This window comes from Urocitellus parryii, chromosome 8 (assembly GCF_045843805.1).
Source record: "Urocitellus parryii isolate mUroPar1 chromosome 8, mUroPar1.hap1, whole genome shotgun sequence".
NCBI classification, from domain to species: domain Eukaryota; kingdom Metazoa; phylum Chordata; class Mammalia; order Rodentia; family Sciuridae; genus Urocitellus; species Urocitellus parryii.
In genome coordinates, this window is record NC_135538.1 from 114,581,117 (window position 1) to 114,594,480 (window position 13,364).

At 38.5% G+C, this 13,364-nt stretch overlaps 1 protein-coding gene across 2 annotated transcripts in view; it reads left to right on the plus strand.

Moving 5' to 3' along the window:
• Nucleotides 1–256: 256 nt before the first annotated feature.
• The window catches only part of Srpk1 (SRSF protein kinase 1), a 66,567-nt gene continuing 53,459 nt past the window's right edge, over nucleotides 257–13,364 (plus strand). The window contains exons 1-2 of one of the 2 annotated variants that reach the window (XM_026383493.2): nucleotides 257–293; nucleotides 822–882. In XM_026383493.2, coding sequence (XP_026239278.1) covers nucleotides 281–293; nucleotides 822–882 — 74 coding nt within the window. In that variant the 5' untranslated portion in view covers nucleotides 257–280. Of the gene's footprint in view, nucleotides 883–13,364 lie in introns of both variants that reach the window. The other variant, XM_026383492.2, reaches the window with a different exon arrangement.

The following is a 13,364-nucleotide window of genomic DNA, read 5'->3' on the forward strand; positions in this document are numbered from 1 at the left end:
CAAGCCAGGTTTCCAAGCTTGGATCTCAAAACACCATTTAGCACCTGCCCTCCCGGTTCCTCCTTCTCCTCCACCCGCTCCCGCCCCCTCCCGCCCCCAGCAGCACCCTCATCGAGAGCAGGTGGTAGGCTCCGTGGCTAACGCGCAGGCGCGCGGCGCCGTGGGGCGGGGAGAGGCGGGGATTGGGGCGGGGCGAACGAGGGCTCGGTTTTGGGCCGCGGCGGGAGCCCGATTCGCCGCCACTCCAGTGCGCAGGCGCCTGGCGGTTACCGGTCTCGCCATGGAGCGGAAAGGTGAGCGGTGGAGCGGCCTCCGCCACGAGGGGCAACGGCCGCCGGGGCGAGGCCCGGGTCAGCGCCGGGAGCCTCGCCAAACCGCCGCGGTCCGGTCCTCGGGCGTGCGGCGCCCTTCCTCTGAGGTGGCGCCGACCCCCACCCCCAGTCTCCGGGCTGCGGGTCCGCGCCCCTCAGCCCGGGCGTCCTCCGGCGCTGGCGGTCACCGCCCCTCGTTCCCCGCCTGGCGGTCTCGCGCCTTGGGGCCACTCCTGAGCCCGACCCTGGGCGGGCGAGGCCGAGTCCCGCCCGCCCGCTCCCAGATCCGGCCCGAGCCCCCTCGGGCGCATCCCGCCCGGGCGCTGCGGTGCGCCCCGTGGGCCGCCAGTCCCCGGGCCGGCCGCCTAGCCAAAGCCGCGGCGCTCGCCCCGCAGCCGCCCCTCAGACAGGCCCTGCAGCCGTGCCTGGCGCCCCTGCTAGGTCTCCACCCTCACCTTGGTCGCCTCTTTTTCTCCACATTCGCCCTTCACCCATCCCTCTCTCCTGCAGTGCTTGCGCTCCAGGCCCGAAAGAAAAGGACCAAGGCCAAGAAGGACAAAGCCCAAAGGAAGTGAGTCTTGTACCCCAACGCCCCGTTCTTTGGATTTCCTCGCTCACCTCCTCTGCTCTAGTTTCGTGTCTTGAACGTGCACCGGGTTTAAGCACTCCGCGGCCCCCAACCGCATGGCCTCAGGGCTGCTTGGCGGGTCGCTCTCCGGCAACCATGTGGAAGGGAGCTTCTGTTGCGGAACGCCAGGCCTGAGCCTTAGCTGCCCCAGGCATGCTGGAAGGGCTGCTGCAGGAGGACCAGAGTCCGCTCGGAACCTCTCCTCCCCAAATCCACGGAGGAGTCAGAAGCTCCCCAAGTTTGGGGCCCCCTCCTGGAGCTGGTAGATCATTATCAGTCTGTCGGTGAACTCTGTCTCTTTCCTTTACTTCTCAGCGTCTAACTTGCTTCCTACGTCCGCACGGTAGGCCATCAGGAAATTCTTGAATGGATTTTCCGTATTTACTTTTGGTTCTGCCAACCACACTCTCCCTTTCCTAAAGGAGGGCATGGAGCGTGCCCCTGGTTAGTCAACTTTCTGAGCCTGCAAGGCGCATCGCCTTCTTTACAGTTTGCGGGCGGATCACTCAGTCGGTGTGTTACCTCTTTTCCTAAACCTGAGTCCTCGTGAAGTCCTTTTGGAGTTAATCACAGTAGTGCCGGGAGAGTTCTTCACCTAACATCGTTGGTGATTCTGGTTCGGGTGTATTTCAGTGCCACGGGTCCAGTTTCATTTGCAGGATGCGTAACAGTGGATTAGACCTATTGTGGGGAACACAAAAGTTGGTCACAGCCTGGTATAAATGCTCCCAGTGGATGGCAAGTGAGGCTTAGTCTTTTAAGAACTTTTATCTTGTATTAATGTTTAATAGCAAAGGCTTTTGGAAGTCAGCTTAGACAATCGTATGCAGAGAAAAATTTCTAGGTCTTAAATATAGATGTGTTATTTTCTGCACCATTTCCATTTGTTTGATTTCTTTTTTTTTCTTTCTTTTTTTTTGATGCTAACGTTTGGGGAGAGCGCATAATTACTTCTCTCTTTCAATAGAGCTAAAATAGTAGGTGACCTCACTTCTTGCTCCATTTGTATTATCTGTCTTATGAAATTTTTTCTTTTGTAAGTACTTGGTGACCAAGGCATATGTGAATGTGTTTGTTTACCTTTTGACTATCTACATGAAATTCAAAACCAGTTTTTAATCCCAGATTGACTGATGGAAAAAGCAAGGAGCTAACCTACTTCTAGAATGTAGGAGAAATTTAAGTGTTATACTTTTTTTCTGTTCCTTAGTTTTGTTATTCTATGTGAAACTGATAAGAATGTTATAAAATGTTAGTTTTTACTGGTGTAAGGAGGTGGAGATTATCATTCACTTTTTTTTTTTTAAAGAAATACTTATCTCTCAGGCCTTCTCTCTTTAACACTCATGCTATTGAGAATTTAATCTTGATAATTAGTCTGAATTATACTGTAATTTGGGAGGTGAGTGTATATTGTTGACCATACAACTTTATAAAAACATCAGATATTTGTTACTTTGGATTATCTGTATCAACCATGTGCTTTATTTGTAAAGCCTAGTTTGTATGATGTTACTCTTCACTGTTATGGGTAACCTAGAGTTATTTCTGTTCTTAATTATTTCCATACTGGGACTCTTTTGCAGATATGAATTATAGATAATCCAGTAGTTATTTTACTGAATATTGTGTTTTATACAACTTTGACTTCTGAAACTATAAGAATTGCCCCCATTTACTTATCTCTCAAAAATGCTTTATTTTTGCCTTCTATTAGTAAGTTTTTCTTTATAGTTTTACCTCTCTTTCCCTTCTTGTTTCTCCAGCCTTCTTTTAAGTAGCTGAAATTTCTAATTAAAGTTTGTTAGATTATTGTGTCAGAAGTTCAAGCCCCACCTGACTCAGGTAACTTGACTCTATTCAGTGACTCCTGACTACATTCCTGATAACTTTAGTTGTTTTGCAAATACTTACAGATTAGTCAGGAAAAAGTTCTGAGGAAGAAACATGCCATGGAGTTTGGACTTGGATGGGAGAAGATCTGGTTTTGAATTCTGATTTTGCCACTTTTTAGCAATCTGACCTTGGACAAGTTTGTTAAGGAAACAGTCTTATATACTGTTATGATTGGTGGCTAAGTCACAATGAAAACTGGTCAGGTCCTATAGGTTACAAAAACCAAGCATTCATTTGTAAAATTTTAGAAGCTTTTGCAAGTATATAACAGTAACTAGCATCCCTAGTAATTTAGTCATGGTAGGGTATAGGTGGAAAGGATTTCAGTCCATTGATTTCTTAGATCTTAAAAACTAGAACCCACATTATTGAGATGATATGCCTGGGGGTCATGGAGCTGGTTGCAGTTGAGTGTGGGCTCCTGCCTTTCAGTCCAGTGCTCTTTAGGGCATTTCCTTTGGGTTCTTTCACTGCCTTGAAAGGTTTGAATTTTGGGAATTGTTTTACTTGATCAATTCCTTCTTCATTTCACTTCTACAGAGTTTTTACTTACTAATATTAACTTGTTGGTGATAATCTTCATTTTATTTTATAGGTAAGGAAAATGAAGCTTGTTAGATTATACCTCTAGAAAATTGTAAAACTAGGATTTGAACCCAGTTCTTGTATGTTCTATAGCCCTGGTTATTAACCTTGATATCTCCAGATGACAATTCCTTTTGATGTGGCTGAGAGTAAATAAGGTAGAGGCTGAGTGAAAAGAAGTTTTTGAATAAGACACCTTGGGATATCTGGATGTGTAGTCACTCTTTCTTGACCCATTGTTTAATATCTCTGAAAGAGCCTAATGTTCTATCTCCCTTTGAGCTTTCAGTTTTCAATATGTGTACTAATTGCTATAAGGCCTTTATCTAATCATCATAAGCTTTTATGATTTAACAGTTTATAAATGCTTTTGAAATTTTTTGATGGAACATAATTTCAGAATGGATTTCCTACCTTGTAATTTTATTGCTTAGGAAGTTAGTTTGAACAGTGATTTTTCACTTTCTTTGAAATAAAATAATGTTACAGGTTTAGTATAAATTTAGTATTAAAATTATTTGAGCAGGAGAAGATCTTTTGTTCGTTTGAGCACTGGATGTGTGGATTTGGGAGGGAGATGGTGGTTTTACTTCTTAATTTTCCAAAGATATAAACTGTTATATTGAAAACTTAGAAGAAAAAAGTGTTTAAAAATTCTTAATACTTTTGTCTAATAGGAAGTAGAACCAATACACTTGAAATTATTTTAAAAATTAAATAGTATTGGATACTCTTTATATTTAACAATGCACCTTGAAAATTGATTCTGTAGTAGTTCCAAATACTTCAGCCTTACTATATTATACTAAAGTCCATATATTTTTTAAAAAATATTTTATTTACATTTTAGTTTTCGGCAGACACAGCATCTTTGTATGTGGTGCTGAGGATCGAACCTGGGCCACACCCATGCCAGAAGAGCGCGCGCTACCGCTTGAGCCACATCCCCAGCCCCTAAAGTCCATATTTCTAAAAAATTTTTTTAGTTGTAGATGGACACAGTACTTCTTTATTTTTTTTATTTATTTTTATGTGGTGCTGAGGATCAAATCCAGTGCCTCACACATGCTAGGCAAGTGTTCTACCACTGAGCTACAACCCCAGCCCCTAAATCCACCTTTTCCCCCCTAAATCCACCTTTTTTCTAAGTTTTAAAAAAAGAGACATAGGAAATAATCTTGGGTAGCATTCCATTAAATGGTTATACTAGTATTTATTTTGGTTCCTGTTAATAAACCTGTATACTTTTTTTGTTCTGAGACAGGAGTCACTATGTTCCCCAGGTTGGTTTTGAATTCCTGGGGCTCAAGTGATTCTCTTGCCTTAGCCTCTTGAGGGTAGATGAAACTATGGATGTGCCACTTGCACAGCTGAATATGTATATTCTTACTAAGACTTTTGTTTTGTTTGTTTTGTTTGTTTGTTTTGTGGTACCATTGAGCTACAATTCAAGCCATTCTTATTTTGAAACTGGGTCTCACTAAGTTGTTTAGGCTGGCCTTGAATATGCTATCATTCTGCCTCAGCCTCCTGAGTAATTGGGATTACAGGCCTTTGCCCCAAGTAAATAGTAAAATGAAGGCCACAGAGAGATTTGAAGGACTGCTTTAGGCAGAACAGTGGAAGTAGAAGTGTTCTTGGTTTTGCTGCTTAGAAACTACTCGCAACAAGAAATAACTTGAAAAAAATCTTTCCAAATGTGGCAATCTGTAAATCATCTTATTTTAATTTTATTTTGTTTTGTCTACCCTCATCCTTTCTCTTTTTTCTTTTTTTTGGTGCTGATGATCCATCCCAGGGTCTCACAGTTACCAGGCAACTGCTCTACCACTTATCTATATCCCCAGTCCTTTTTATTTTGAGATAGGGTCTCACACAGTTGCCCAGACTTGCCTTCAACTTGAGATCTTTCTGCATGAGCCCCCCAAGTGCATGGGTTTGCAGGTATATGCCACTGTGCCTGGTGGCTCATTTTTTAATTTTGGGTTATTGGTCCTGTTTCTTTATTAGGACTATCTCCTTTGTTACATGGCATAGTTGTATTTCTCATCTTGTTACTGATTTTTTTTAGATTTTGTATAGTGTTTTTTTTTGGTGGGAGGCCACTGGGGTTTGAATTCAGGGGCACTCTACCACTGAGCCACATCCCTAGCCCTATTTTGTATTTTAATTAGAGACAGGGTCTGACTGAATTGCTTAGCACACCTCGCTTTTTGCTGAGGCTGGCTTTGAACTCAGATATCCTCCTGCCTCAGCCTCCTGAGTCAGTGGGATTACAGGTGTGCACCACCACACCTAGCTCTTTTGTTTTTTTATTTTCAAAATTTCCAATATCAACTGTCAACTTTCTTTAAAAGTTGCATTTTAATTGTGTGATTTTTTTTATTGTAATTAAATATGTACTTACAAATTGCATTTCAAGAACTCTTGTCAGATATATTTTCTTTTATTCTTCCTCAGTAAGTGTATATCTTAGCAAATTTTATGTTTGTGTTTCTATTGCAGTGAGGTTCAGGCTTGCCAAATTACTCGAAACCTACAACTTATTAAAGTGCTAAAGTTCGGGGGCTGGGGATGTGGCTCAAGCGGTAGCCCGCTTGCCTGGCATGCGTGCGGCCGGGGTTCGATCCTCAGCACCACATACCAACAAAGATGTTGTGTCCGCCGAGAACTAAAAAATAAATATAAAAAAAAACAAAACAAAAAAATAAAGTGCTAAAGTTCATAGGCATTCCCTTGTTAAAAGTGAAGAAAAGAGAGATGAACTAGAATCAGTTTAGACCTTATAGAGTAACTGGCAGTCCTCTGCCCTGACCTTAGGTAGCTATTTGCCCAAACTCCCCAACTCTTCTCTACCACTAATGCTGGTTTGGGGACTAAATTTATTATTATTATTATTATTATTATTATTATTGAGACTGAGAAATACCACTTTACTTTCACTTATTAATTACTGAGAATTGTGAATAGTCATCATTACACAGAATATAATGTGAATATTACAAAGCATAATAATAAAATAATACTCTTTCAAAAATTGGGACATTGTCACAAGAATTGGTAGGAAGAGTAATTTGGCAGAAGTTAATAAATACTAGAATTCCATAAATCAGTCAATCAATAAAGGTTATCATGCATTTTTTTAGCATGGTTTATTCATTTATTTCTATGAATTTTTATTTATTTATTTATTTATTTTTAGTTTTCGGCGGACACAACATCTTTCTTTGTATGTGGTGCTGAGGATCGAACCCGGGCCGCACGCATGCCAGGCGAGCGCGCTACCGCTTGAGCCACATCCCCAGCCCTATTAATTTTTTTAAACAAACACATATAGAGCACTTACTAAGTGTCAGGCAGCCTGCAAACATTTCACTGAATTATCACAAATTATCATTTATTGTGAGTGTTATTCTCTACTTGGTTTTACAAAGAAGTAAACAGGCATGGAGAAAGCTGTAGACCAATGCTCCATAGCATGAGGTAGAGCCACCATTTGAGTCTGTTTATGTGAACCCAGACTTTTCACACTGTCTTGTCTGCCTCATTGTCTCTGACTACAAACTTGGGTCTTTTGCCTGGAACACAAATTTATTTTTGTATTGTCTAAATTTATTTTTATATTTTTTGGTGCTGGTGATTTTGCAACCTAATCCCCACTTCTCAATCCACCAAAATGGTAGTATTTTAATGCTTCTCTCAATGTAGTTGATGCTAAGGAAGTAAGAAAATTCAGATGCATGAGAGGGGATTTTAGAATTCTTCTCTTCAGGTGCTATGTAATAATGTTTTTATTAAATAGAAGTGTGTGTGTGTATGTATATATATATATATATATATTTGTAATCTTTTTTTTTTTTTTGTGAGGAGAGAGAGAGAGGAGAGAGAGAGAGAATTTCCAATATTTACTCTTTTGAGGAGAGAGAGAGAATTTCCAATATTTACTCTTTTTTAGTTCTCGGCGGACACAACATCTTTGTTGGTATGTGGTGCTGAGGATCGAACCCGGGCCGCACGCATGCTAGGCAAGCGTCCTACCGCTTGAGCCACATCCCCAGCCCCTATATTTGTAATCTTATAGAGATTATTTTTCTATTGAATTTAAGATGCTTTCAGTTTTAAAAGACAACATTTTATGTACTGCTAAGAAAAAATGCTATCAATTATTCTGACATAGCATTAACGATAAGATGTGTCTTAATTTCAGAGATGTGAAATAATATGGAAGTAATCCAGCTACAATCAGTGTTGTTTCATCTGCATCTTCTTTCCTAATTTCCTGTTTCTTATTTTAAAGCAAATCCCAGACACCATAAGATATGGACTCTTAATTTTAAAGACAACTTTAATACTAATAATCACACCTTGGAATTTTTAAAAACAAATCGTTGCTGAGTCCCCTGCTAATTTTGTTTGTATACTTCTTATTTTATTCATTTCTTTTTATGTGGTGCTGAGGATCAAACCCAGGGCCTCACATGTGCGAGGCCAGTGCTTTACTGCTGAGCCACAACCTCAGCCCCATCCCAGCCCTTTTTTATATTGTTTTTAGAGATAGGGTCTCCCTGAATTGCTAAGTGCCTTGCCAAGTTGCTGAGGCTGGCTTTGAACTGGCAGTCCTCTTACTTCAACCTTCCAAGCTGCTGGGATTGCAGACATGCGCCACCAGTTTCCATCATCTTTTAATCTATGTGTTCTCTGTGGTTCTTTTCCATCAGGAAGCATCTATTGTCTGAATTTATCTTTTGTGTGATGTTAATGGCCGTTGATCATTGCTTAGATTCATTAATTTATTTAGTGTTTCAAAATAATAATATTCCTTAATTTATTAATATAAAGAGAAACTTTACCTCATTCCTTTGGTTACCCAGAAGAACAATTTGTCATTGGTTTCCCTGCGTCCTCAAAATGACCAATAAAAATTAATTTGATTGTAAACCATGGCTCAATCCTTTGAACTTAAGTTTTTTCCTACAGTTTTACAGAGGTATAATTTACATATTACAAAACCCATATAAAACATGCAGTTTAATGGTTTTTAGTGTATTCCCGGACTTGTATCATAATTTTAAGATTAGAATGTTTTCATTGCCCCCAAAAGAAACCTTGTACCTATTAGTAATCATTTTCCATACCTGTCCCCACTCCATTCTGTCCTGCATCCAACGCTAGGCAACCACTTTCTGTCTCTTTGAATTTGCCTACTTGGGACATTTCATGTAATGGAATCATATATAATAGGTGATCTTTTGTGACTGGCTTCTTTTACTTGGCATTTAAAAAAATTTTGTTTTGCATGTGTAGCTGTTATTTTTATTGATCCCCTACCCCTTTTAGCCAGTTTAGAGTATCTTCAGGATGAGTCCTGAGTCCTTTAGACTCAACCTGAGGCATCTTTGATAGTTTTTTTGCTGCTTGTTATGACAGTAAATTCAGATTTACTTTGTATATTTTCTTCCCCAGAACATAGAAGAGCCTGTTCTAATAATCTTTTAGTGAGAAGGGCGTTTGGAGATCACAGCCTGGGAGTTTATTCCTGTTGAGCTTATCATTTCTAGGCTTTTTGTGATTATAGCTGGGAAATAAGTTGTTTTTTTCTTAACTATTTTGATTTTACGTCTCTTTCTTTATCTGATGCTTAAAAGCCCAGTTCTCAACAGCATCACTGTGATTACATTTTAAAAATTTTTTTTTTCCCCCACAATATATACCTAACAGTCTAGAATGACAGTGCCAGCACTGACATTAACAACATGATGTAGAGTTATATTGCTGAGTTTTATAATTGCCTGGATGCATTCCATGCTGGGTAATTATGTTACAACCTGATTACCCAGATTCATATATTTTTGTTTTCATTTTACATTATCTTTGGCTTCTTTAAGATTCCAAATCTTACAGAATTATTTGTGTTTATCTGTATTGATAACTTAAAATGAATATCATATGATCTTATGATTGTGTTGGTTTTTTTTCCAGAGTATGGCTAATAAAACATGCTGTTAGACAAAAGGGAATGGTGGTTGTTAGAATGTGTGGAATGGGCTTCCTTCTTTATATCTGAAGAAAGATGTCTTGGCTCCTGCTGCTTATCCTGTGAAAAAAAAATGAGTCTAGTTTTACCATTTCTTAAGAGAAATTGTTTGAGAGAAGCTGAAAATCTTTATGTAATTCTCCATATTGTTTAGTGTTCACAATTTTAGGGCAGGAGGTTACCAGAGATTGAACCCAGGAGTGCTTAATTACTGAGCCCATCGCAGACCATTTTATGTTTTACACAGTCTCACTAAATTGCTAATGCTGGTTTTGAACTTGTGATCCTCCTGCCTCAACCTCCTGAGCCATTGGGTAATTTACAGTCATGTACCACCACACCCAGATAGTGTTCACAATTTTTTAAAAACCCCTTGTAAACAGTGTGGGGACAAGATTTGTTTATAGCCAATGGTTTGTAACCTTAGAGTCTTTGGGTGAAAGTTAGGCATTAATAGACCTGTCTAAAGCAACCTCTCCCAAAGAGATAGTAGTAAGCATTGTTGTGGAGGTTCCCTGTGGTTCTTTGAGTCTTTAACTTGATAATTTTTGTAAATTTGATAAAGACCCACAAGATTAGTTGTGAAAGACCATAGTATTCAGCTTTCTAACCAGTTTAACAAGGAATGATTTCAGAAAGTTATAAGAAGCCACAAAATAATTTAAATATACTTTGTCATTTTTGGAGAAGTATTGTAGCAAAATATTCCTACTGGATACAAAAGTCAATTGGCAGGAGCTAGATAATAAAAATCATGTTTATTTTTTTCCATGGTGTGCCTTCTTTTGTATAGAGGAAGATTAAGTTCACATATAATTTGCTATTAGGTAACATGTCCTGGTGATTTAAATGCTTAAATAATGTTGAAGATTACATATATATAAAATGATAACATTTTATATATATTTTTAGCTATGTATGTTGTGAATCAATGCATGGAGATTGGTGTTAGTACCATAAAATATTATGCTGGTAACCCTTATTTAATTTACTCAAAATTCTAAATCCTTTTTTTAAAGCATTTTAAAGAAGTCTGCCAGTCCTTTTGGGGGTGATCTTTTGTTTCCTGGAATAGTAGATTATCCTTATTCTTTTTGTTTTGTAGTGCTGGCTTGTTTTATAACTGATAATAAATGTGCCTTATGGACAACCATCTTATTTATTTTTTTTATTTTTTTGGTACTGGAAATAGAACATATGGTCTTTATCACTGAGTATCACTGAGCTACAACTTCACTAGTGTTGTTTGTTTTGTTTTTGAGTCAGAGTCTTGCTAAAATGCTGAAGCTGACCATCCTTTATTTTTATATTTATTTTTTAATTATAGGTGGACACAATGTCTATTTTGCTTTATGTGGTGCTAAGTTTAGAACCCAGTGCCTCACGTATGCTAGGTGAACACTTTACCTCTGAGCCACAACCTCAGCCCAGGCTGACCATCCTTCTACTAAAAGTCTCCCAAATTCCTGGGACTAAGGAAGTACACCACTGTGCCCAGCCTTGTGTACTTTGCTTTTAATTGTGGTGTTGCTCTTCAGCTTATGGCAGTTTTCGAATGTCAAAATTTGATCAAAATGCCAGGTTCTCTCCCACTGGCTGCATATGAATTTGGTGGTTATCTTTCTTTTGTGAGTTCTTATGGCTTTGAGACTAGAGTTAACAGGAATTGTATTTTGCATTTTTTTTTTTTAAACTAGTGTGGAGAAAGGTAACCCATGCTTATGTTTGTAGGTGGAAGGGCAATAAAGACATATGTTCTCATATGCTATTTACCAAAAAGAGCCTGTCCTTTTGACACATAGTCTCAAGTTCCAACCTGCCTCTGTTAGTTGAACTTGAACAGTATCTTATTGTCATGAGTTACCTTTAGTTGTTGATGGCAAGGTTCTGAGGATGAAATGTATGTTAAGTGCTGAGCTGAAGTAAAATGCTCCCTTCCTCATGCTTTTTGTTCCTTACTTAAATGGGTTTCATTTGGCTTTGGGTAAATTAGGTAACCCATGCTTATGTAGGTGGAGATGATACCTTTTATTTTGTTTATCTATTTTTATGTGGTTTTGAGAGGATTGAACCCAGCACTTCACACGTGAGAGGCAAGCGAGCGCTCTACTGTTGAGCCATAACCCAGCCCCTACCTTTGGCTTTATGTGATGTTTCTTATTCCTATTCATGTATCAAACTCATCTGTTGGTATTCCACAGATATATATCAGGTCTGAAAACCAGATATGGATTATATTTAATTATATTACTTGATAAATTTTAATTTTGATTACTTGATAAATTTTAATTTTGATACTGCCAAACCCTAGCTTCAGTTCCAGGATTTTTTTTCCTTGCAATATTGGGAATTGAACCCAAGGAGCACTCTACCATTGAGCTACATTCCCAGTCCTTTTATTTTTTATTTGAGACAGAGTCTTGCCAAGTTGCACAGGCTAGCCTCAAGCTTGTTAGTTTCCTGCCTCGGCCTCCTGAGTAGCTGGGATTTCAGGTATGTGCCCACAGGAGCCTGGCTAGTTCCAGAATTTCTCAGTTGAGAAACTTAGATTACTTGAAGATGTTTCAGAAGTTAAGTTCAGATAAATTTAGGTACAAAAAGGATTATGTCAGTTTGCAGAAGAAAGTATCTTTCAGGAAAATATATATGGAAAAAGTAGTGGGAGAAATTTAGCATTTATTGAATTTCATCATGTGTGGGTGCTAGAACTAAAATAGCATCTAAAATAGCATCTCATTAAATCTTTGCATCAGTTTTGAGTGTGATACTCTAGATGGGATATAACGATGACTAGAATATAGCCAACCCCTCCTCAAGGTGCTTTTGATTTCTTAAAGGAAGTAAATATACAAATAGGATTTTCTTTGGTTTGCCATAACAAGCTACCACAAACTGGATGGCTTAAATAACAAATTCATTATCTAACAGTTCTGAAGGCTAGAAGTCTAAAAATCAAGATGTCAGCAAGATAGGTTCCTTCTGGGAACTGTGAGGGAGAATTGACTTTTTTTTTTTTTAATATATTTTGGTTGTAGATGGGCACAATACTTTTGTTTATTTATCTTTATGTGGTGCTGAGGACCGAACCCAGAGCCTCACCCATGCTAGGTGAGTGCTCTACCACTGAGCCACAACCCCAGCCCAGAATTGACCTCTTTTCCTTTCCTTTACTTGGTCATCTCCTTGGGTCCAAAATTTTCATTTTTTTATAAGGATACCAGTCATAGTAAATAAGGCCTCATCCTAATAATTTTAATTTCATATTTGGATTCTATATTTAAATAAGATCACAGTTTTAAATACTGGAGGTTAGCACTGCAACATTTTATAATCCATAACTAACCAACCCTAGAAAATACTTCTCAGTATTAGGAAATCCTACTGTTCCCCATCCCCTAAAGAAAAAAGAAAAGACTGAAGTTTACATGTAAGTAAACTAAAATTTCTAAAGAGTTATTTTCTTTTTATTTTTATTTATGCTTTTTAGTTATACATGACAGTAGAATGTATTTTGTCATATTATACATACATGGAGAATAACTTCCATTCATGTGGTTGTACATGATGTAGAGTTACACTGGTTGTGTGTTCATATATGAACATAGGAAAATCATGTCTGGTTCATTCTCTAAGTGTTATTTTCTAGTGAGTTTTCAGTTTATCTTTCTTTTTTTTATTCATTTGTATTTTTTTATTGGTACATTATAATTGTATGTTACAGTGGGCTTTGTTGTTACATATTTGTACATGCAACACCTCCTTTTCCCCTCCCAATTTTAGTGTGTCTTTTATCTAAGTTACTTCTAAGATTCAAAATATCTTCAAATCAGTTCTTCCTTATGATTTTCAGTTTTATTTTTAGAACCTCCGTTTTTGAATCATTCCATATTAAACTCTAGCATCTTTCATT